Genomic DNA, 23,647 nt, shown 5'->3' on the forward strand with positions numbered 1-23,647 from the left:
CCCTCGTCCAGTGGCCTATAAATCCCATTGGCTGATGGGAAGTCAGCTGCCGCGGACCTGACAGAGGACAGGAGGGAGAGAGGGAGGGATCCTTCAGATAAAAGCGCCAGCAGCAGCAGGACTCGGCCCGCCCTCATCTGGATCACCAAAACATCAGCGGACCGGAGAACCGCCCGCTTCTACCGGACTCATTCCGCCCGGGCTCTGTGAGGCTCTGCCCGGCTCTGTGAGGCTTTGCCCCGGGCTGTGTCTGCAGCTGCGGCTGGGAGCAGGAGAAGCAGCAGGCGGAGGAGCAAGGTGAGAACATGGGCGTCTGTCCTCACTGGAGCACGGAGCTCTGCAGGGACACCACAGTGAGACGGAGGGACGAATCATGAATCAAACCCGGGTTTAATCCCGGGTACTCACCTCAAAGTTTAGCATTTCTTTATTTTCACAAAGAAAAAGAGTCGCTGCTGCGAAACACGAGCTTTGTTCCTAAATGAGCCGAAATGCAGCTGGATGCTGATGACACTGAGTGATAAAGAGAGAAAAGATGAACGGGACTCTAATCAGTCTCTGTGTTTACCGCACTGTGCAGGGAAAGTCAACTTCAGTCTTCAGGCATTGTTAATTTTTAACTTTAAGAGTTTTAGATATAAAACATGACATCAAAACTACTTACAAAAAAATCGGGTCTCATGTGGTGTCTTTTTAAAGTTTATACAGGTGTGTTATTCTTGTTGTCTCTTGATTGTGCTACACAATCATTTTATGAAGTTTGGGTTTCGAAGCAAAAGTCCAGTTTATTCAGGGATCATGGGAACTGTAGTCTTTGCTATAAAATGAGTAGAAAGAGTGTTTTTGAAGAAACCCTGTCCCTGGCTATCCAAAGACTGTATATAAAAGATGGAAATTGTCAGGACTTCTCATTTAAAAAATGTTCCAGCAGTACAAACATGGTTGAGAGGCCTGGTTCAGTGATTTTATTTAGCCGCAGTTTCGTCTTTCAGCCCGTGAGGTTGACGCTCGGTCTGCAGTGCCTCCACATTTTTATCAACATTATTATTCCAGATGTTCTTGCAGATGTATTAATAAACTGTGTTTGCTGCTTTGATCCGTCTGCACTTTTTATGGGCTGATTGACAAAGTTTTAAGACTTGGTGTCATGGTCCCTGGTATTTTTGTTGTGTTTGTTTTTACAGTTGTTCTTTTTCCTTCTTTTTATCATCTTCCACACCTTTTATTAGTATCACCTGTTTGTTCCACCTGTATGTGTAGCTTGCTATTCCTCTTTCCTCCGGTTCCTTTTATTAGATTCGAGTTTTGTTTGTTGGATTTTGTGTTTCTTGGGGTTCTTTTGACTCCACCCCCAGTGTTTTATTGGCGTTCAGGCTCGTGGGTTCAGTTTCAGGGTAGCAGTTTGAGTGTGGGCCAGGTGTGCAGTTTTTGTGGTGCTGCTTTAAGACTTTAGTCATTCTTTTGTTTTAATTAGGTTTGCATAATTTATTGTGTTGTGGGTGAGGTTGTTGCACCACTTAAAGTAAAAATATTTACTGGGTTTATAATGTAGATTTGATGTCATCAACAGTATTTTTGAGTCTCACTCCATCTCCTTGCATGTGTATTTTCAGTCTAATTAATTCCCTAACAATGAAACAAAACACTAATTTTTTTCGAGCTATTTAAGTTTATTACAGATATCTCGTGTAAATGTTTTACCCGTCAGTGGCAACTCTTTTCTTTAGTCAGACTGGCGTTTCAGTGTCGGGCCAGCAGCAACTACTTTCTGGCTTTTTGTGCAGATTTTAATCAAAATCCATCTATATAGTCGTCATCATCCGTCTAAAACGAAGCTCCCTCGTCTCATCTTCCTCGGGAGACGTGAACCTCTGGCATTTTGATGCAGATTCAGACAGAAAGGAGGATGACTTGACTTATTGTTGCATAATAGATTTTTCTGAATGAAAGTAGGTCAGAGAGTTTCTGCACTTCAGTCGACTTGGTTTCACATCCACAAGGTTTCCACAGCAACACCGACTCAGCTTTATGTAATCACCTCTTACCTCTTCGACTCTCAGTTAACCCTCAGGTTTATTTTCCACAGAACGACTGCAGCAACACGCTCGCAGTGATTCAGACAGGTTAATCCGTCCCTTTGTGGTTGTTTTGTGTCTCTTTGTGGTTGTAGAGCAGATGAATTTAACCGAGAGACACTGAAAAGTCCCTGCAGCAGTGCAGAAGAATTAATCAAAATGCACATTCAGTTACAGTTATGGCTTCCTGCACTCAGAAAAATTATGGTTCTTAAATGGTTCTTCAGATGTCTTCATGGTTCTTTAAAGAACCATCATACGTCAAAGAACCTTTTTATTTTGTGGATGGTTCTTCAGCTATTACAAATGGTTCTTTAAAGAACAAAAGGTTCTTCATCCTTAGCAATCTAAGTTTGATGGTGTAAATGGCATAAATATTTATTCACTATAATGAGGCTGTGAATTATACTGTGTTTTTTCTTTGTGTGCATGTGTGTGCAAAGGGGAAGGGCGGGATACCTGGCAATTACCCTTTAAGAGAAGATGGTAGGAAACTGAATATTCAAATAAAAGTTAGAAATATTTGTAAACAGTAGACACAATACACACATTCAAATACTGTACTTTAGTTTTAAATTTTAATAAAGCATTACTATTTTCTACTCCAAGGCATTACTTTTGAGATTATTATATATTTTTGAAAATATAGCATAATGATAATAATAAACTTTACAAACCACCCAGCAGTATGTAAAGTCAAATTATAAAATACAAGTAAATAACAATTGCAGAACAGAATGTCAGTGTAATGAACACACACTTCGTTTTGACAAAGCGCACTGCTTAGGTAAATGATCTGAGTAGTTGTTCATCACTGAGCAATTTGTTAATATGTGTTTCGAGCCAAATAAATGACAGGGAGAGAGAGAGTGACGTCAGAACACGTCATACTATAACCTACAGGGAGCGGACGGAGGGGGTCAGTCGTTGGGATGCGCATGCGCAGACAGAGTGTGCGAGCGGCGGGCCTTGACCTTTCGGGAAAAAAACTCACAGACGGTGACAGCGAAACGGATAACAGTCTTCAGTACCTGCTGGACTTTGAAGCTGTGGATTCTGGGACTGTTAGAAAAGGTAAAACATTTCCATTAAAACCTTATTACTGTTTTGTTTTTGTTACTCGTCATTGTAGCTTGCTGTTAATGTTGTGCTAACAGTAGCGATTAGCTAGATACGTTAGCCGTTGAGGTCAACGCAATTTAGTATCCAACTGTTTTCCTAACAAAACCACTGTTATAATTAAGTGAAGCTGCTCCCAGCTAATTTGAACCTTTGGCTTCTAAAATATGTGGTTCAATTGCGTGCTGCGTACATAACCTAATGTCAGCTAGACCGAAATTAAAATGTAATATATTGTTAAAGTCACTAAAATGGCGCCTGAAGCCTGTTGTGGCGTGAGCTCTGTGTCTGCTCTAGAAACTCTGAAATTCTGTAGATCTGAGCCGTACATTAAATACTCACATGAACCTGTACCTTGAATTCTGTATGAGCTGTATAAAATGCAGCTATGCATAAGAGTTTTGAATGAATAATTAGATTAGATAACTCTTTATTGTCTAATCGAATTATATAGAAATGAATAGAAATGTGACATGAGAAGGTGTGTCCTTGACTGTTCCTGTATAACTTAGTTTCGGACTAGTTGACAAGTTATGCTCCAGTCATTTGATGTTTCCAAGGTAGATGTTCTTTTGTAATATAGTTAATTTTTTTGTATATTTCATTTATCCACCATCATACATCATACATACAAGCTAAGAAGAGGTCGTTATACTAACAAGAGGTATCAACGCTGGGCCAAAGTTCAGCACATGGTTAAAGTTTGTAATCCAGCCAGGGTGTAAATATCACTCAGCAGCCAGAGCTGAAGCAGGTAGCATCAACACATAAATCTACTCTACCCGGCTTAAATCACAAGAGCACCTCTAACCAAAAAGCTGTAGATTTTTCTTGTTTGCACAAATTAATCCAGATTCACATTAACTGTGTTCACAGCTCCAACAAAATGAGGAAGAGGAGGGGGAGAAACACAATTAGGTTGAATTACAATTGGATGGAAGGCGAGGACAAGGAGAAGGAAGCTTAGGATGAGGAGGAAGAGAAGCAGCAGGAGCATCTTTAGGGATCCCTATGATGTCATTGAGGTTTGTTTCATTAATATGGTCCTCTCACAAAGAAAGATGACTTGTTTTAGTTCACCTACTTCCTGTATTAAATAGTGATGTGCAAAATGTTGTGAAAAACCATGGAACAGGCACGTATAGTGCATCTGCAGGTAAATGAACATCAAATCTCTAAGACAGACTGAAATCTGTATATTTATCACCCTTATGATAAAACCCATGTCAGCCATTGGTTTATGGACTTTGTATTTTTTTAGCCTCAGCATCTGCTTTATTGCTGTTGCTATGTTGGGACCATATTAGGATGAGGGATCAGAATCTGGAGTCATGCACACTATTGTTTCATTTAGTGTGTATCCATAAGATTCGTACAGCAGATCCAAGTTGTGCCTTGAAAACAGGAAAGTCGTCTGCATAGAGGAGAACTGTAATAGCAGGCTTGTACAAAGTGAGGCTTTGTGCTCTCGTTTTACTTCTGTCACCCTGTTTTGATGCAGAATTCATTTGAAATCAGGCAAGAACTGGACTTATTTTTTATAATGTGTTCTTGTGAATTGATTGTGTATCGCATATGTTTGATTTGACTTTCTGCAAGACAACAGTCGTCCACTGGCCAAAAAAGTTTTCCAAATACCTCCACGTGATCTAGCCTGGATTTAGAAAAGAATAGCAAAAAATCTGCACCTCCTGCTTCAGATGCAATTTGTGTTTCTGTGTTCAGAGGCAGCGGCGAGAGGGGAGACCTCGGCTCATCCAGCTGGAGAGCCTGACCAGGAGGAGTCGAGAATTAACTCAGCTCTTCCAGGGCACCCTGCAGACTCGGCTGCTGGCATCGGCGAGGGATGACGTGAACGCCAAACTGGAGTCCATCACAGGTCAACTGCAGGTATGCGAGTCAGACCTTCTGAGGAGGGTTTCACTTCTCTCTCTTCTTTATAATTGACTCTTTTCTCTCTCTTTCAGCTCCTTGTCTCAGAGTGGGAGGGATTTGAAGCACAAAGGGAGGAGCTTGTCGTTTGGTTGGCTGATATGGATGTCCGCCTGAGAGGTTGACCAGCTGACAGGAAACACCAGTGAAAAACTGAAACAACTGCAGGTGTGGGCTTGTTTAGATATGACATATATTTGATATGAAACATACGTCAGAGACATTGTCCTAAACTGGACTAACAAAGGACCATGAGTACAACATGAAACGTACATTACATGGTGTAATGCTAAAGTTCATTGATCATTTTAATCATAAACTTGTTGAAATATTTTTACTGAACATGCAAACATCTGCTGATGAAAATGTGTTGATTTATTGGTCTGTTATGAAGCTATTGCTATTTCTAATGTGTTTTATCACTTTCTGATGTTTTATTAATTAAACAATACATGTATTATTTGTTGTGTTATCTGTAGCTATAGTATTTATATATATTTATTTATAGTATAGCAAATATATTTAATTATTACTGTTTAAAACACTAATATGTGACATGTATTAGTAGTGATGTCGTGCTGAGGGTTAAAATGCCTTTTTGTCTTTTGGTATACTACAAAATGACAATAAACCATTAATATATGTCTATGCTGTGCTCGTATTTATTTTACCCTACTCAAATTCAATTTATGATGCATTTTATTTTGAAAGATTTAAAATGGTTTTTTAAAGAACCACTCAAAAAAGGTTCTTTAAAATGGTTCTTTTAAAGAACCATTTGAAGGACCTTTTTAAAAATGGTTCTTTAAAAGAACCATTTTTAAAAAGGTTCTTTGAAAAACCATTAAAGGTTCCCCAAAGAACCATTTCTTGATGGTTCTTTGGGGCACCTTTAAAGGTTCTTCAATGAACCACTGAAAGAAATGGTTCTTCAAAGAACCATTGTTTGAAAGGTTCTTTGTGGCACCAAGAAAGGTTCTTCTATGGCATCAGTCTAAAGAACCACTTTTGGTTCCAGTTGGCACCTTTATTTTTCTGAGTGTGTGATTATGAAAACTAGATAATTGTGTTAAAGCAATTACTCTGATGCATTCCTTTTCACAAAGTGCTCCTGGTGTGTCCCGTGTTATAAATCAGCTGCGCCTCCTTCCTCCTTTCCTCGGTTAGTGAAGCATCACCGTCTTGGAGTTTGGGATGAGACATTGTGAGCAAGGGGGTGGGTCTGACTCTGAGACGAGCTCACACACTCGTTATGTAACAATTTCTGAGTGAAACACCATCAGCTAATATTCATACTCTAAATCACAGGTGTCGAACTCCAGGCCTCGAGAGCCGGTGTCCTGCAGGTTTTAGATGTGTCCTTGATCCAACACAGCTGATTTAAATGGCTAAATGACTTCCTCAACATGTTTTGAAGTTCTCCTGAGGCCTGGTAATCATTTGATTCAGGTGTGTTGACCCAGGGTGAGATCTAAAACCTGCAGGACACCGGCCCTCAAGGCCTGGAGTTCGACACCCCTGCTCTAAATAATCCTGCTTTCTTAATCTGGAGAATGACCAAAATTTTAAAACGTGAGATGTTTCAATTCAATTTCAGTTTCAATTATAAACTGAACTTTATAATTTAATCAGACCAACCTGACTGATCCGTGAGGTCACTGGTCGAAGGAGCCGAGTGTCCATAAACTTTGATGCAACCAGATGTGCTGCCTCCTACTGGCTGTTAAAAAGAATGCAGGTTTAAGGCACTTCAAAATTAGGTTGACTATTATGACAAATCTATGGCTTTGAGGACTTCCTAAGAGCTCAAACTCGGGCCTTAGCAGGCCGTGGCAGGTTTGCTTCAGCTCAAGCCACGATGACCAACAGAGAGACAAAATGGCAAATTTTGGTAACAGTTTATTGTTATAGTAGTTAAATGTAAAAGTAGACAAGTAGTATTCAATGATATCCACTCTAGAGCTCAAATGACAGCTGATTAGCCCATTATTTGATTATTTTTTTGCAAGATTAGTACATTTACAAGCTTTATTTAAGCAATTCAATTAAAATGTATTCATATTATTTTCTTTAGTCCAAAATCACAACACCAGTCATCTTGCTGCATTATAAGAGTTAGCATCTGGCAACAGTGGGAAAGAAAAAAATCCTTCTAACAGGAAGAAACCCCTGCAAAATCCACAGTGAAGGGGGGGGCATCAGTCTGCTGTGGCTAGGGATTGAGGGGAAGAGGACTAAAAGGTTTTTACTTTTTAAATCTCTTTTAAATCTCACATTAACCCTTACTTAACCAGTCAAGTCATTAACAGTGCATTCCTGAATGGGTTGGAGTTCTTTATAAAATTCATTACAACAATCATGCAGAGATGAGTGGGCCAACATTCCTCCACGGCGCTGTGAAAGAATCATTGCCAGTTATCTTCAATGCTTAATCATCAGTTGTTGCTGCTAAGCGTGACCCAACCAGTTATTAGGTTTAGGTGGCAATCACTTTTTCACACAGGTAATAAAAGCAGTGATGCACAGTCAGGCATGAAGCATTGTAACCTTAATTTCTGTGAAATGCTCTTCAGGCTGATTTTAAGCTTTGGGTTCATACTTAAACACGACAAGAAAGATCTCGTGTGTTGTCATTAGGATAGGAAGTTATATCAGCGTGCAGGAATGTTGCACAACATTTTTATTGTTAAATGGTAGCTGTAGTGTAATATATCTCAGGACATGTTACAAAGCAATGTAAGAGGTACTGCAACAAAGTAGTTCATTTATGGAGTAATTAAGTAAAGTAATGTATTTTTTCCTACTTTTTTGAGTTCAACCCCAACAGCATTTAGTACATTTGTAAAAAGTGAAAAACTTTACACAAAATGGGGACATTTTCTTAAAAAAAGTTAATAGATGTTCACAAAATAATAACATCAGTGAAAAGTGAGGACATTTTTTTTTAAATTGGACATTTGTTGGAACATTAGAACAAGAGTAGACCTTTTAAATCCTATCTGAGTGTTTAAACATTTGTTTAGCTAAAATCAGGCAGGTCCCGGATTGGCATTATGTTTGTGATGGTCCTTACAAAGGCAGACGTGTGTGTGTGTGTGTGTGTGTGTGTGTGTGTGTGTGTGTGTGTGTGTGTGTGTGTGTGTGTGTGTGTGTGTGTGTCACAGTTCATTAACCAGCATCTCCTGCTTTCCTCCAATCACAGCCTGTAGAGAAGGACAGTAAATGAGGCACTCACAGCTGCTTAAATAATTAATATCAGCTCATCAATATTCCATCTGCTCAACAGCAAAGGGGCGGGGGGGTGTTCAGATGTTGGAGCAGAGAGACGAACCTCCTCTGGTCTGTCACTAACCAGAAGGAGGAGGTTCAGACATTTGAACGATCTGTCAGACAAATGCTGACATGTTCTTACCGTGCTGTGTTCAGGTTTGATGCGTTCATCGCAAATTCATCAACAAACCTTTGAACTTAATGAGCGATATTTAATAATATGCTAACGAACTAGTGGCAAATCTGCCCCACCCCCCTGTGCACCTTTTGTCCCAGTAGCTCTGCTGTCTGACTCACTGCACATTATATCCTCACAAAAAGCTTATTAAAAGGCAGAAAGCCACAGACAATCATTACTGTTTGGAGTGTATTATTATGAACCAGCAGCGGACTGAAAACACGACTGACTTCCAAAGTCAGCATTTATTTGGGGTTTTATGAGAATTACTGCAAAAACAACCTGAAAGCTTAATACAGACATGAACTAACCACAGATGCTAGACTGCCCGGCTGTTATTAGAGAATCCTTTCCTTTTACTGATAATACTATTGCACATTAATTGGCTGGTATTCAGCCCAGGGCACATAGAGTGGCACAAAACTAAGATAAATTGCTAAATTAATTGTTTACACCAGCTTTTAGACTATGAAAGACAGTATCAAGAAAGAACATGGTATCAATAATATGACCAAAGAGAAATAAAATGGCATTTTCTTCTGTTTTCTCACAGGAAAGCTCATATTATCCATAAAATAATAGTGTCCTGCTAATTCATACTTATTGGTTAATCAAGAATTTTGAAAATGTTGGCACAATAACTTCAATTTATTCACAGAAGCACAATTAAATCAGTCCACAGCATGAAGGAAATTACCAGAAATAAATGTTTACCCTTCCCAAAATGTGTATTTTTGGTCTACAGCTCCATAGGACCCAAAGTTCTTTGATATAGTGAACTAACCAGAGCCCCTTGTAGTATTTCCCATGATGTTCAAGCTGATTTTCTGTGTTCATTCATCTCTCTGATGATTTTTTATTTTTTTTTTTAAATGATGTGCATGCTGCCTCAGGGGAGGACAGCAGGTAGAGGCTTATTTTGTGTCCAACCTACCAGCCGTGCTTCATATCAGCCTGCCACAGAAACACACACACTGTTTGAAGCCACTGTTTTAAAGACTCGAGTTTTTCCTTTTTGTCCTGTTTGTTTTTAAGCAGACACGACCACATTAGGAAAGGAGCGAAGAACTGGGGAGTATGAGCTGAACCTGAAAATAAGATGACTTCATAGAATGATTTCAGTACAACTGAATGATGGGCTGTATGTGAAAATTGAAGTAGCTTCCAGGTATGAAAACTGAGGCCTACATGGAAGTGTGATAATGGTGCGTTCTTTCTAAAAGCTAGCAGGCAGCTGAAAGTGTGTTCAGTATTATAGGACTCGATGGGAGGAAAAAATTGTAATTTTCAACTTTGTTTTATTTTAATGCCATTTTAACATCTTATTTTTAATTCAGTTTTGTTTTTGCTTTTTAAAAATGTTTTGTTTTAATTAGTTTCAGTATTAATTTTAGTCTTTTAATTATTATACGGTAGTATGGATGGCATATATAAGATGGAAGATTTAGGAAAATCAGGACAGCAATTACAGTAAAAACACAACTTCCTGATAGCCGTTGACTCAGTCTTGCAGTCTCAATAAACATGCCCATCATGGCCTCATCAGGCAAGTTGGAATACATTTTTTACCAAAGTAAGAAATGCTACAACTAAGGACATTTTCTCTGTATTTTTATTTTAGTGCAGTTTTCCAAGTTTACAAAATCATTCCAGTTGAGCAAATAAATAAATAACTAGAGAATTTAAGGTTTCATATATGATAAATACAAACATTAGTCTATGTTACACACATAAAGTGCATGTGATTATATTCAGTGTGGATTTGGGACACAGTGAGAACTAACTGGACCAATCAGGGGGCGGCACTGAGGTCAATCCCTCCCCTTTGTCCTGCTATGTCACTTCCTGGCTGGTTGCCATGGCACCAGAGGCAAGGTGTCCCCATTTCCTATCCCGCTGTGCGTGCGTGTGTGTGTGTGTGTGTGTGTGTGTGTGTGTGTGTGGGCAACATCAACAGCAGCACGGCTGTCTGGTTACATTAACAGAGGCTGTGTGTGTGTGTGTGTGTGTGTTCTTGTATAACTCATGTTGTGGGGACTCAACTTCTTCACATTGAGGACATTTTAATTTGAAGACCTGATTTTGGTTTCATTTTAAATTAGACCGATATATTGATGGCTCTTTTATCCTATTCTGTTCATCTCAGTGCAATGTCAGAGCTGCTACTTTGCATAAAAACACGCAAAAACAACCTCAGTGGTTTCTTTGCAAACAAATGTATAAAATATAATAGAGAAAAATAATGAAGACCAGAGCTGGAACTTGTGCAATAAAACTGTAGAGTAAAACAAAGAGTACTTTAAAGTTGTGGCCCCAGTGAATGAGCGTGAGAGAGTTTAATGTCCTCAGAAGTGTTGGAAACAGGAGCGAGTGTGTGTTTTGGGATTGGCTGGTCGGCTGCAGACACACTTTGATTTGATCCTGTGTGTCACCAGGCCGCTGCCCCCTCCTCTCCTCTGCGTTGTCAGATTAATTGCTGCTGTGTGTTGATGGATGCTGCAGCATGAGTTTGACACAGTTCCTGCTAATGAAATATTTATGTTTGTTTGCGAATGTGTGTCACAAGCTGTAAACAAAACACTGGCTTAGCCAACATGATGCCGCCGACTGGTTTATTCAAGCTTCAGTTTTAGCTGATGCTTGAATAAACCACGTTCCTATTTTTTTTAGGAACGTGGTAGGGTAGAGAGTTATCATCTGCCACTAGGGACTTCAGACTTCATCTGCTCTGCACTACCCGACTCACTGGACCCTCTACAGTTCGCATACCGCCACAACAGGTCCACTGATGATGCCATAGCCCTGACACTACACACTGCCCTGTCACACCTGGAGAAGAGAGACACGTATGTGAGGATGCTGTTTGTAGATTACAGCTCAGCATTCAATACCATCGTTCCCTCGAAGCTGGACAGGAAACTGCAGGATCTAGGACTGAGCAGCTCCCTCTGCAGCTGGATCCTTAGCTTCCTGTCTGACAGACGCCAGGTGGTCAGACTGGGCAGCATCACCTCATCCCCCATCACACTGAACACTGGTGCTCCACAGGGGTGTGTACTGAGCCCTCTCCTGTACTCACTCTACACCTACGACTGCACAGCCACTAACAGCTCCAACATCATTGTGAAGTTTGCGGACGACACTACAGTGGTGGGTCTTATCACCAACGGTGATGAGACGGCTTACAGGGAGGAGGTCAGCGCCCTGACCCACTGGTGTCAAGACAACCATCTCACCCTCAACGTCGCAAAGACAAAGGAGTTGATAGTGGACTTCCGGAGGTGCAGAGAAGTACACACCCCCATCACCATCAACGGCGCTGCTGTGGAGAGAGTGAGCAGCTTCCGGTTCCTTGGTGTACATCTGGCTGAGGATCTTACGTGGTCAGTACACACAAACAAAACAGTGAAGAAGGCGCAGCAGCGCCTCTTCTTTCTCAGGAGACTGAAAAGATTCGGCATGAGCCCCCGCATCCTCAGGACCTTCTATCACTGTGCCATTGAGAGCATCCTCACTGGATGCATCACCACCTGGTATGGCAACAGCACCGCCTACAACTGCAAAGCTCTCCAGCGAGTAGTGCGGTGCTCTGAACGGATAATTGGAGGTGAGCTTCCCTCCCTCCAAGACATCTACAGGAAGCGGTGCCTGAGGAAAGCGGGGAGGATCATCAAGGACTCCAGTCACCCCAGCCATAAACTATTCAGACTGCTTCCATCAGGAAGGAGGTTCTGCAGCATCCGGTCCCGTACCAGCAGACTGAGAGACAGCTTCTTCCACCAGGCCATCAGACTGCTGAACACGTCATAGACACCTCAGCTTCACTACTGGAACTTCAACATTATGCACTCCACACTGTATATAAATGCCACTTGTTTTGCACATGTCTCACTCTGTATATTTTATATATTTTATTATTATTTTTTTTTTTTTTTTTTTTTTTTTTTTTACTATTTAATTTGTAAAAATGTGTATACACACACACACACACACACACACACACACACACACACACACGTAGGAAAATATTTAGTATACACATCCAGAAATGCATACACTATTATATATTGTACATATATTTATTAGTTTCAGGTTGGCCATTCTTGTATTTTGCTCGTTTGTGTTGTTGTGTTTGCACATCTCTGTTGCTTGTGGGGCTCGCACACAAGAATTTCACTCGCATGTGCTGTGCCAGTGTGCCTGCACATGTGATGTGACAATAAAAGTGATTTGATTTGATTTGATTTGATTTAGTAAGTTTGGTTTACTAGTGACAAATGTACCTGTGCATAAACTGTACAGATACATTTTAATAAATGCAACTACAAATCACTCAGAGACTGAGATTACCCATAATGCACCACTGAACGACACAGGAAATCATTCCTGTACAACTCCTCCATCTAAAGCGCAGTACACAGTGTAATAGCTTTACACCCTTTATATTTACACATCCTCTACAGAGAAAATAAGAAGGGCACCTCAGTTTCAACCATATATTTTTAATTTATTTATAATTTGTATATATTTGAGCTGTTTTGTTGTATTTTGTAACTTTGTAATATATTGTATTGTTTAATTTAGGTTACTCAGTTAATGTTCTCACTTTCTCTGTGACCACGTGCTTTCCTCAGGCATTAATAAAGGATTCTGATTTTCAAGTGGCCACTAAAGGAACTGCAGCATTGTCACTTTAAAGTTTAGTTTTTCATGCTTGGTCTGTGACGGTTCCACATTTCTGCTGTTACAACATAATCAACCCAGGTGTTTTCACTTACTCAACTTCTTTAGAGACATTTAATTAAATTCTAAGCTAGGCTAACTAATGATTAACTGTATCTGCTAGCAGCAACTTCAACAGAGTAAATTCTTTTTAAAAAAAATATTCTATCCTTTATTTTTTCAGTATTTGTGTAGATGAAACTCCAACCAGCCTTCTGGAGGCACGTGTCATCGCTATTTATCCTGCGCCACAGCCCAGTGCATCATGGGATCTGAAGTTCTCTCCATTCTCCTCCTCTCCCTGGTTATAGCATCAGCGTGTGCTGAAATGAGCGGAACCAGCCAAGGTAAAGATTAGGATAAAGGATGCAAATGGACATTTAATGATCCGCAGATGTTGTTTAAAGAGAGCCCTGGTGCATGTGTGTGTTTCCTCCAGGTGGCGCTGTGCTGTGCCCTCTGCAGTGTGTATGTGAGACGCGGCCGTGGTACACCCCACAGTCTGTGCATCACCAGGCCAGGACAGTCGACTGCAATGAACTCCATCTGCAGAGAGTACCAGCCAACATCTCTGCTGATACGCAGGTAACAGCCCTGCATGGATGGACCTCCATGCAGAGCCTAAAAATGAGCTTTTACAATACATTTCTTATTATGTATTATGTCTCTAGCTTGCCTTCAATTTAAAAGCCTGCTCATACAACAGTGTCATAAAAATGTAACAAAAAACAACTTTTAGGCTTAAGTGTGAAGCAGCTTGGTTCACTTATTGCTAAGAAATATTAATAACACACTCAGACTCCTTGAGTCATGGGCTAAACAATGTGAGAAGTGGCTGTCAGTCACGGGATGCAAACCCAAAGCAAACGTTGCTCTATCCTTTTTGTGCTCTATTCGGGACCATCATTTACCCAAAACAAAGCATGAGACTTTGAGCAAGTCAGACCATAAACTCATCAGGAACATTTTTACAGTGGTAATAGAGCAGGGGAGCAATAGGCTCATTTCCCAGACTTCTATCAATTTTTCAATGGCAACCAGAGGAACCCCACCCCCCACCCTCCTTGCTGGCTGTTAGCAGGTTTAATGCATTCATGCACTTGATTCACTTTTCTGGCCTACATACCTTTCAAATCCATCACTATATATAGTGTATGGTTGTGCTCTTTTGACCCTCAGGGGTGTCTGCAGGCACACAAGGATCAGACAACACCGAACTACTTACAAAGATGACAGAGATTTATTGTGAAATTTGATTGTTACATCTGCTCTAGTTCATGAACCCAAAGAACAAGGTAGCGTCTTTCTCAGTTCATGCCTGCAGAGAGCATCGCTTTGGGATTGAATCAAAAGGAGAGTATTTTCTGTTCTTGACTAATGAGACCCTGCAGACATTAACATAAACTGGGGTCCTGACTCTGACCTGACTCTAATGAGCCAGTTGAAAGACTGACCAGTCATTATGTTGTTAATATATTCTGAATGTGATTTTTCATCATTCCTTTCAGGTGCTGCTGCTGCAGAGTAACAACATCTCCTCTATAACTACTGAACTGCAGAGTCTGACCAACCTGACAGAGCTCGACCTGTCTCAGAACCACTTCACACAGGTATGCGCTTCTCGATTCTCAATATTTATCCACAGTCTTGTTGAACAGCAGGATACAGATGTCAGTAACAGCTGGATGAAAGCTTTCAGCTGCTACATATTCACACGGGGTTCGGCGCAGTGGGTAGGTCTGCATGTTTGATTTGAGATCAAATCTTTACACCAGATGCCGGATTTTGCTTACAACTTGTAACTGAAGTGAAAAAAATGTGGTTTACATTTATCTGCATCCTGGTCCAACTTGATAATCCGCTCTAAGTCAGCTTCATACCGAAATACTGTCTCTTCTTGTCTGTTCAGGTGGGCTCCATGGGCCTGTCCTCTCTTGGCCGCCTGGTGACTCTGTACCTGGAGGAGAACCACATTGAGGAGCTGGAGGACTTCTGTCTGAGGAATCTCTCCAGTCTGGAAGAGCTCTACATCAACCATAACCACATCTCTTCCATCGGACCCAAAGCCTTTGCCGGCCTCACCAACTTGCTGCGGTAATCGCCACCACCACTTCTTCTATCAAACCTCATTCTGACTGTTAACTTATCCCAGAATCTTGCAGATGACCATCAGAACTGCATATGAGATGAATAGAACCTTAAAAAGACCACCAGAGCCAGCTAAAGCCAGTACACCTTTCTCAGTGAGGACTCAGGAGGTAGAACGTGGGGGTTTCTCTGAGAACAGAATCATAGCAGACAAAATCTGAAGGCTGGATCTAGGAGTCATCCATCTCTGATGTTAACTGTCGAAGATCTGGGCCCAGCAAATGTGAAGTTGGTCGTTGTTCATGTCAAATTCACTATACCGGTAGAAGTAAGATAAATAAGATTAAAGGCAATTTAAAAAAAACACCAAAGACCAATATAATCAGATCTTGAAAGTTCCTAAAGGTTCACTAGGTCACTCTCAGGGACTACATCCACCCCAAAACTTTCAAAAACCTGTCATGTTGCTACCATTCAGCTTCATCTGAATTAGTTCTCTATTCTCTGATGTTTCTCCTAGGCTCCACCTGAACTCCAACCATCTGGTGGCTATCGACAGTCGCTGGTTCGAGTCTCTGCCATCCCTGGAGATTCTGATGATTGGGGAAAACCCTATCTTGGGTCTTGAGGAGAAGAACTTCTTGCCTCTGTCTCGCCTCCACAGCCTGGTCCTGGCAGGAATGGGACTGGCCTCTGTTCCCTCTGCTGCTTTCTTGGGCCTTGACTACCTGGAGAGCCTCTCTTTCTACGACAACCGGCTCAGGTTCGTCAGCACAGGACCCCTAGTTTACTTTCTCTTAGCCTGTTAGACCTAGCTATAACCCTGTTATTAAGTAGACTTTCCTGTCTTAAATGCATAAAGGGCAAGAATAGAAGCAATGTGGTGACCAGAGAGCATCGAAAATGGCAACTTGTAGTTGTTGACAGATGAAATAGCCATTATCAAAGGAAAATGGTGATGTGATTGATACGAGTGGTAGTGAAGGATACTGTTGATGTAACAGGGTGGGGGGAAAGTTGTTTTAAAGGGTTCTCAGCAGTCAGAGCCTTGAATGTCCACTAATAACACACTTTTAGCTTCAAGGGGATGTACAATGATTAAATAAGGTCTCAGTTCCATAACCTTCTGCCACTGGAGCCATGGCTGAATTTCATTCTCATGGCAGGTCTGTTCCTCGCGATGCTCTGAGCGTGCTCCCAAACCTGAAGTTCCTAGACCTGAACAGGAACCCGATTGGTCGAGTCCAGCAGGGAGATTTCCAGAACCTTGAGCACCTGGAGGAACTCAGGTTGGCTGGAAAACACAAAGTAGAGATCACGTTGTTCCAAGCTGTTGGAGTTTTCTGGCTTTGTTTTTCACCTTAGGATGCTGCCACGGTTGCACGTTGTAGTAAATGCTGTGTTGTGCTTGGCTTCAGTCTGAACAACATGGAGGACCTGCTGATGGTGGAGCGAGCAGCTTTTCAAAACCTTCCAGAACTTGCCAAATTGGAGCTCTGCAACAACCCACGCCTCTCTTACATGGACCCACAGGCCTTCAGGTGAGTGTCTAACGGTCTCTGAGCCACCCCACACTGATGTTATGTTTTATTTTTACATACGTTATGTTTTTCATGAGTAAAAGTGATTTTTTTTTAGATTTTTTTTTTTTTAGATTTTGTACATTTGTAACTCCTTCAGCTGTTGTCTCCTCATCTTCTTCTTCACATTCTCCTAGTTCTTCGTCTCTTCTTTCTTTTCTATCTGTCCATATTCTTCGTTTCTTTTTCCTCATTCAATGTCTTTTGTTTTCGGTCTTCTGCCCTCAGTAACCTGCCCTCCCTCCGGACTCTCCTCCTCCATAATAACCAGCTCAGCCTCCTCTCTGGAGACCTCCTCTCCTCCCTCCATTCTCTTGAGGAGGTTTCTCTTCACTCGAACCCTCTTCGGTGCGACTGCCTCTCCTCCTGGGGGCCTCACCTTGGCAACCAATCACACCTCAAGCTGCTGGATTCCTCCATCACCATCTGCTCCTCCCCGCCTCACCTGATCGGTCAGGAGCTGCAGGAGGTGGTGGCGGTTGGATGGGGCGGAGGAGGTACCAACAGCTGCCTGCCTCACATAACTCCTCACTCCTTCCCCCCGACCATAAATGTCAGCGCAGGGCAGCCAATTACGCTGGAGTGCTGGGCAGACGCCGACCCCGCCCCTCAGTTCTATTGGGTGACGCCAAATGGTGACAAGGTGGGCAGAAACTTTTGTGTGTGTCCAAGTCCCAGAGAGAAACACAAAGCTTTGAGCATTTTCACTTCATTGATTTCAGTTAATCAGTTATCACAACAGACAGTGATTATTACACGTTACTTCCTCTTCATGCTGGACGTGGTGAATAAACTCCCCAGTGTGTCGTTCCCTCTGCATCTCCACTGTTCTGTCTGTTCCACTGTATAATTAGCGATTAGCTAATAACAGAGCTACATTAATCAAGTGCAACATTAAGTTGTACTAAATGACTCACTCCAGCAGACACAGCTTCAGCGTGAGAGCATGAGACACCCTGGAAATGGGTTTAAATCACCACAGCGACTCAATCTCCTGCCATGTACATTTACAGCTTTGACATCTGTGCCCTGATGGGTCGTGGGAGTCACTTACTGTCATCGTCCTGGGTCATTTGACCCGTTTTGAGTTTTCTTGTATGTTGATGTCATTTTTGTATTATGGTTTATTTTGTTAGTCTTGAGTTTATTCTTTATTGCCTAGGTTGTCCTGTTTAGCTCCTTGGTTATTAGGTTCCCCTGAGTCTTTGTCCTCTGTGTCCCTCTCTGTGTGTCTGGGTTTGTGTGTCTTTGTGTCTTGTTTCCCTTGTCTTCCATTTCACGTTCCCCCCTCTATCCTGTTTATCCCACATTTCCCCAGCCTGTCATGTCCCTCTTGTGCTCTCTTCATTCTCTTGGCTACTTGTTCCCCTCTCGCTCTCTGTGTTTTGCCCCCTTGACTGTTCCCGTGTTCCTCTACTCGTGTTTCATCCTGTCTCCCCGGTCCGTCATGTGTTCCATGTCCTATTGTCACAGTCTACGTCTGCTGTTGTGTGTACGTGTACCCCAGCTAAAATCTTTTCTTAACCCAAAACAAGTATCTTCACATGACATGAAGCAAAAATTTTGAGCAATGGCATCTGAAATAGAATTAAAGGTTTATTTATCCAAACAATTTATCATTAAGAAAAAAAAGCTCTGGCATAAACTGAACGTACATTTAATAAAAACTGAATGTGCCCATTCCTTAACTACCTGATGTATACCATATTTAACCTAAAAAAAACAAATTAGTCAAATAAATTCATGTAATGAGTGAGAGCTAAAAAAGTGCATGATCCTGTGAAGAGACACCAAAGAGTGACATTATGAATCTGCTCAGGTGAGCTCAGAGGCAGTGGCTTCACCAATCATATCAGAGGAGGGGCGTGGCCTGAGCAGGAGGAAGAAGAAGCATCGGATGTCAGATCCTGGTGCGCTGGTGATCGAACACGCAGAGCCATCAGACGCAGGTCAGTCTGAGCTGCAGGCTCAAATCCAGTTCAGTTTAAAGTGGATTTTTAATTTGGACCTTCAGTGGCATAAAAGCTGCTCTTCTCTTACAGGTGTGTACACCTGTGTGGCTTGGAACATCGAAGGAGCAGACACCAAGAGTGTCTCGGTGTTCGTAGACTCTCAGGGATATGCCGGCTCTTGGTCTGGTGGGGGGAATGACCCCAGCAGAGAAAGGACCTGGTTGGGGAACTCATCCAGTGGTGCAGGGTCTCTGGTGGTGCTCGCTAAGGTACGTTTTGTCCTTCATGTGCTATACGAACAGGTGTAGGTGTTATTAGAAATATGCTGTGAGCTCTTAATATTTTTCCAGTTCTTGCACTAATTCATCTATATCTTCTGCATCTTCTCCTTCTTATTATTCTTGCCCTTTTCAAGTTCTTCATCTTCTTCTCTTTTGTTCTTCGTCTAGCGTGTGATTTTTATCCATATTTTCATGAAGTTCTTCTTCCTCTTCTTCATGTTTGCCATCGAGTAGTTACTCCTCTTTTGTTTCTTGTTATTCTTGTTCTTCTTCTAGCTATTTGTTCTTAAAGTTGTTCTTCTAGTTTAATTATTTGTCTAGTTTTACATCAAACTTACTACTTATTTTTTTTCTACTTCTGCCAGTTTGTTACGTTATTCTTCTTCGGGTCTTCTTCTGGTCCTTTCTTCTTCTATAATTTATTCTTTTTCTAGTTCTTCAGCTTCTACTTCATCTAGTTTTTCTTCTTTACTTCTTCTGGTTATATTTTATTCTTCTAGTGCCTCCTTCTATTCTTCTGCTATTAAACTATCTAATGCTCCAGACAGTTTGTCCTCCATGAATCTGGTGATTCACTGTTTCTTGTTTCATGTGCAGGTGGTTCACGCACAGTCTGTGGTGTTGGAGTGGAAGTTATATCCCAGCGGAGGAGCTTCAGCTGTGGGTTCAAACCATCATGACATCCCCGGCCCTCTTCCCCGGTGGACCAGTGCAACCGTGCACATTGACAACCCTCAGATCAGCTACACGGCCAAGGTGAACACATCACCCAATGACATTACTGCTGGAAGTCGTGAAGCCATCACAGGAGTTTGCATTTACAGATTATTTTGACTCAGCTTTAACTAAGTTTGACGCGTGGCGTGGGAAACACGAATAATATAAACTTGCTATCAATCGCTCAACCTGTTCGGGCTCTGTCATCAACACCCTATCTTATCACACTCGGTTTACACCCAGCAGGAGGCACTCGATGGGCTAATTACATTTTCCTCTCTGCCTCCCCCTCCCCCTCCAGGTTCCAGTCGACGTGCAGGAGTACAACCTGACTCATCTCCTTCCTGCCACAGAGTACCACGTCTGCCTCACTGTCTCCTCCTCTCCTCCTCACCCCACCTCTCCTTCTTCCTCTCCTAGAACCTCCCCTACCCCTCTGTCTCCATCCTCCTCCTCCTCCCTCCCCTCTGGTCCTGTCCACACCTCCTGTCTGAACATCACCACTAAAGAGGCGGGTTTCTCAGTGGAGCTGGTGGCGTCGCGGCGCAGCAGCGTGGCACTGGCGGCCGTCATGGGCTCCATGTTCGCTTTGTCAATCATGGCGCTGCTGGTGGTGTACATGGGCCGGCGCGTGCAGCAGCACAAGTCCTGCGGCCACTCACTGAAGAAGTACATGCAGCACGCCACATCCATCCCTCTGAATGAGCTTTACCCGCCGCTCATCACGCTGTGGGAGAGCGAGACCGAGAAGGACAAAGACGACAAGGAGGAGGAAGACAGGGAGGGAGGAGCGAGGGGTGAGGAGGCAGGGGGGAGTCAGATCGACACCACAAAGACGTACATGTGGTAGCTGAAGGAGGGTGGAGGGGGAGGTTTGACAGACACTCGGGGGGGCAAGAGGACCACAGAAGTGAAGCTGTATGGATGAAAAGGGTCATGTGACTCAGCGAGGAGCCTGACAGTCAAAGAGATGACGGCGAGGTCAGGTGTGTGAACTGATTAAAGCAGCAGGACACCCATCTCAGCTTTCTTAAGGGACTTTTTTTCATGCTTCAGTCCATCTATTCCAAACCAGCTCACTCCCGCTAATCACCTCCCATCATCAGCCGTCAATCTGATCGATTTCCTTTCTTCCAGGTCACCACTTGCATTCCAGGTAGACTCAGCTGTGTAGGTGCCTTTAAAGTCAGTTCATTTATGCAGTTTAAATTGAGTTTTTCTCAAATCATCAAGCGACAAAAGCCAAGTTATGAAAAACTGCAGTTCCTCTAGTGGCCACTTGAGGCCGGCTCCACCGGTGAGTCCGTCCCCATAGACTCCCATGTTAAAATGTCTACTTTTAGAGCAGAAATAAACATGTTTTCTGCCTGCCACAAAAAACAGTTTTGACCTGTATGGATAGTTTCCCCCTTCAATGGAACCATACAGAGGTTCTTTTTTAAAAACTCCTTCATCTGGATGATTTCAAGGCCTTAAAATTAGGGTCATGACTGTTTTGTCAAGCGTCAGAAGCACAGAGCCTGGAGCCACTTGGTGTCTATTAATCTAAACACTTTCAAAACCAAAGGAAAAAAATGTGGAGTCCAATTTTAATCACAAATTTATTTTATGTGGGATAAAAAAATTTCTGTCTGCATTTTTTCTCTCAAATCTGCTTTTTAAATAATGATAAAAGTCATCCAGTGACGTTGACATGTGTAATGACCACTAGAACCAGTCAGGAGCCCAGCAACAGTTAACCGCAGTGGTTCAGCCCAGAGGTAATTAAATAAAGAGTTGACTTTTCGATTAAAGGAACGATCTGAATACCAGAACTAAAATAATATGAAATACTATCGAGTGCACTTCAGGCCGGCCGAATGATTAAATTTTTATATTTTATCGAGTTTGAAGAATCTTAGTATTACGCTGTTTTTAATATCAGCCAGGACTCGGAGAGAGCGGGGAGAAAAAACTCCTTTAAACAGGATCTGACAGGATTAGGGATGCACACTTCGACTGGCTGTGCGTGCTGGGATCTGTGCGAGGATGAAAGTGGACGTCTGGTTTGTGTTTCGTGGCTGAAGCATGAAAAGAGGATGAAAGTTTCAGTTTTGGGGGGTTTTCTTTTCTCAAAGCATCCTTCTTCTTCTGTCAAACCGGAGCAGCTGAACAGTCTGTGGGACAGATTTAACACAGACACATTAACAGGAAGTCGCTGGATTTGTTTCTCCTCAGATCGGCTTTTCAAACGGTGGGTCGGGGTCCTGTTGTTGGGCCGGCAGCTGGTTCAAACTGGGCATTTCTTCAGAGGAAAGCCCAGTGAGTCCGGATAGTTTCACCTCTGCCCCCTCCCTTCTTTCTCTCCCTGTCTCGTCTCTGTCAAGCACACTGACAGTAGCTCTACTGTTAAAAAAAACGGATTATTGTAATTTAGTTCATCTGATGAACACAAATGCAGCACTAACACTCAGCACAGTGTGCAAGATCTCACTTTAAATATCTTCAGAGACGGTTAAAGGTCCCGTATTCAGGTTCACACGTCAGCCTGATGAAAACGAGTCTGGTGCTGAACTTCACACAAACCTCTTTCACAGCAATGAAACAGATTTAGGGTTTTGTTAAAATTATCTCATTTGTAGCTTTCCGAGTGTGACAGCGATGCTCAGAAGTTCATCAGGGAGAAGAAAACGCTTTTAGAGACGCACTGATATATCCGTCTGTTATCGGCTCAGTTGACTGATGCTGGCAGATGAGATTTCTCAAAGACCAAAAACCTGTTGAGTCAGCTTATTTTAAACATTTCCTCAGAACTTCCCAACAGCAGCGTCCATGAAAGCTGTCAGAGCGTCAGTCACTGAACTCAGACACCTCGCACCCTGTTTCATGTTCTGTTTTGGTTTCATGCTAAAAAAGGTACAGGACGTAACTCTGTTGATGCTGGCTGCGTCTGCTGGTGTTGTGACCTCAGTGGGTGGCGATCTATCAGTGTTTGAATTAACAGCGGGTAATTAATGAACAGATTCTCTCGAATTCACTCCAAAAACACCTGAAAAGTCATAAATTTTTAAAAACTTATTGAATAAACTAAATGAATAAAACCAAAAACAGGACCGCAGGTCACAGCCAGAGATAAAGATGATAGGAAAACAACATTTGGAAGGTAAATACGCCAGCAAACCGAGTGCTGTGAACAACCTGCAATAGGTTTTCATACTAGAAATGACCCGACCTTAGATGACCTCTGACCGTGGTCCTGTGGAGGTTTTTGTACTCACTATTGTGGTTTGGACGAACAAACAAACCTTCAGACATGCCTTCGTGTGCTGTTTGCTCACCGCTCACAGCTTCACGTCGTGCAGCAGGTGAGAAATGGTTTGATTTGGGGCGGCTGGGGCTCAGGAGGTAGAGCGGGTCAGCTGCTAACTGGAAGGCTGGAGGTCCTTGAAGTATCCTTGGGCACAACAGTCGCCCTCAATACATCCATCAGAGTGTGAGTGTGTAACTGTTAGGTTATAGGCCTCTGGTGTGATTGAGGATAGTAGTAAGAAAGCACCATGAGCAATCAAATAGAGTATAAAATTCCAATAACCGGCTTTCCCGCCTCCTTTTAATTGAGTTCAGAGGCTTTTTTAAATGAATAAAACGAGGAAGTCAAGAGCAGGTTCACCTCCACACTCAACCTCTAAGATTACTCTAACGAAAGTAATCTACTTTAGTTACAGTATCTAAACTTGTTTCAGTGCATCAGCTT

At 42.3% G+C, this 23,647-nt stretch overlaps 2 protein-coding genes across 2 annotated transcripts; both read left to right on the forward strand.

Annotated features, from left to right (window-relative positions):
- Positions 1-76: 76 nt before the first annotated feature.
- On the forward strand, positions 77-23,437 carry si:ch211-180f4.1 (leucine-rich repeat neuronal protein 1). The gene is made up of 13 exons (XM_004568179.5): positions 77-297; positions 13,481-13,643; positions 13,736-13,881; positions 14,805-14,906; positions 15,206-15,390; positions 15,905-16,147; positions 16,551-16,673; positions 16,803-16,925; positions 17,193-17,607; positions 18,784-18,913; positions 19,007-19,185; positions 19,795-19,953; positions 20,216-23,437. The coding sequence occupies exons 2-13, from the start codon at positions 13,562-13,564 to the stop codon at positions 20,762-20,764; spliced, it is 2,436 nt and encodes an 811-aa protein (XP_004568236.1). The 5' UTR covers positions 77-297; positions 13,481-13,561; the 3' UTR covers positions 20,765-23,437.
- On the forward strand, positions 2,326-5,706 carry LOC143414416 (uncharacterized). The gene is made up of 4 exons (XM_076878717.1): positions 2,326-3,149; positions 4,071-4,219; positions 4,920-5,084; positions 5,162-5,706. Exons 2-4 carry the CDS (start codon positions 4,163-4,165, stop codon positions 5,249-5,251), a joined length of 312 nt encoding a protein of 103 aa, XP_076734832.1. The 5' UTR covers positions 2,326-3,149; positions 4,071-4,162; the 3' UTR covers positions 5,252-5,706.
- Positions 23,438-23,647: the final 210 nt, after the last annotated feature.

This window comes from Maylandia zebra, linkage group LG20, assembly GCF_041146795.1.
Source record: "Maylandia zebra isolate NMK-2024a linkage group LG20, Mzebra_GT3a, whole genome shotgun sequence".
NCBI lineage: Eukaryota > Metazoa > Chordata > Actinopteri > Cichliformes > Cichlidae > Maylandia > Maylandia zebra.

Coding starts and splice junctions, on each gene's coding strand:
- LOC143414416 (XM_076878717.1), top strand. CDS start 4,163: ATGAGGAGGAAGAGAAGCAGCAGGAGCATCTTTAGGGATCCCTATGAT. Junction 4,220..4,919: donor ATCCCTATGATGTCATTGAG/GTTTGTTTCATT, acceptor TTCTGTGTTCAG/AGGCAGCGGCGAGAGGGGAG. Junction 5,085..5,161: donor CCATCACAGGTCAACTGCAG/GTATGCGAGTCA, acceptor TCTCTCTTTCAG/CTCCTTGTCTCAGAGTGGGA.
- si:ch211-180f4.1 (XM_004568179.5), top strand. CDS start 13,562: ATGGGATCTGAAGTTCTCTCCATTCTCCTCCTCTCCCTGGTTATAGCA. Junction 15,391..15,904: donor GGCCTCACCAACTTGCTGCG/GTAATCGCCACC, acceptor TGTTTCTCCTAG/GCTCCACCTGAACTCCAACC. Junction 16,148..16,550: donor TTCTACGACAACCGGCTCAG/GTTCGTCAGCAC, acceptor TTCTCATGGCAG/GTCTGTTCCTCGCGATGCTC.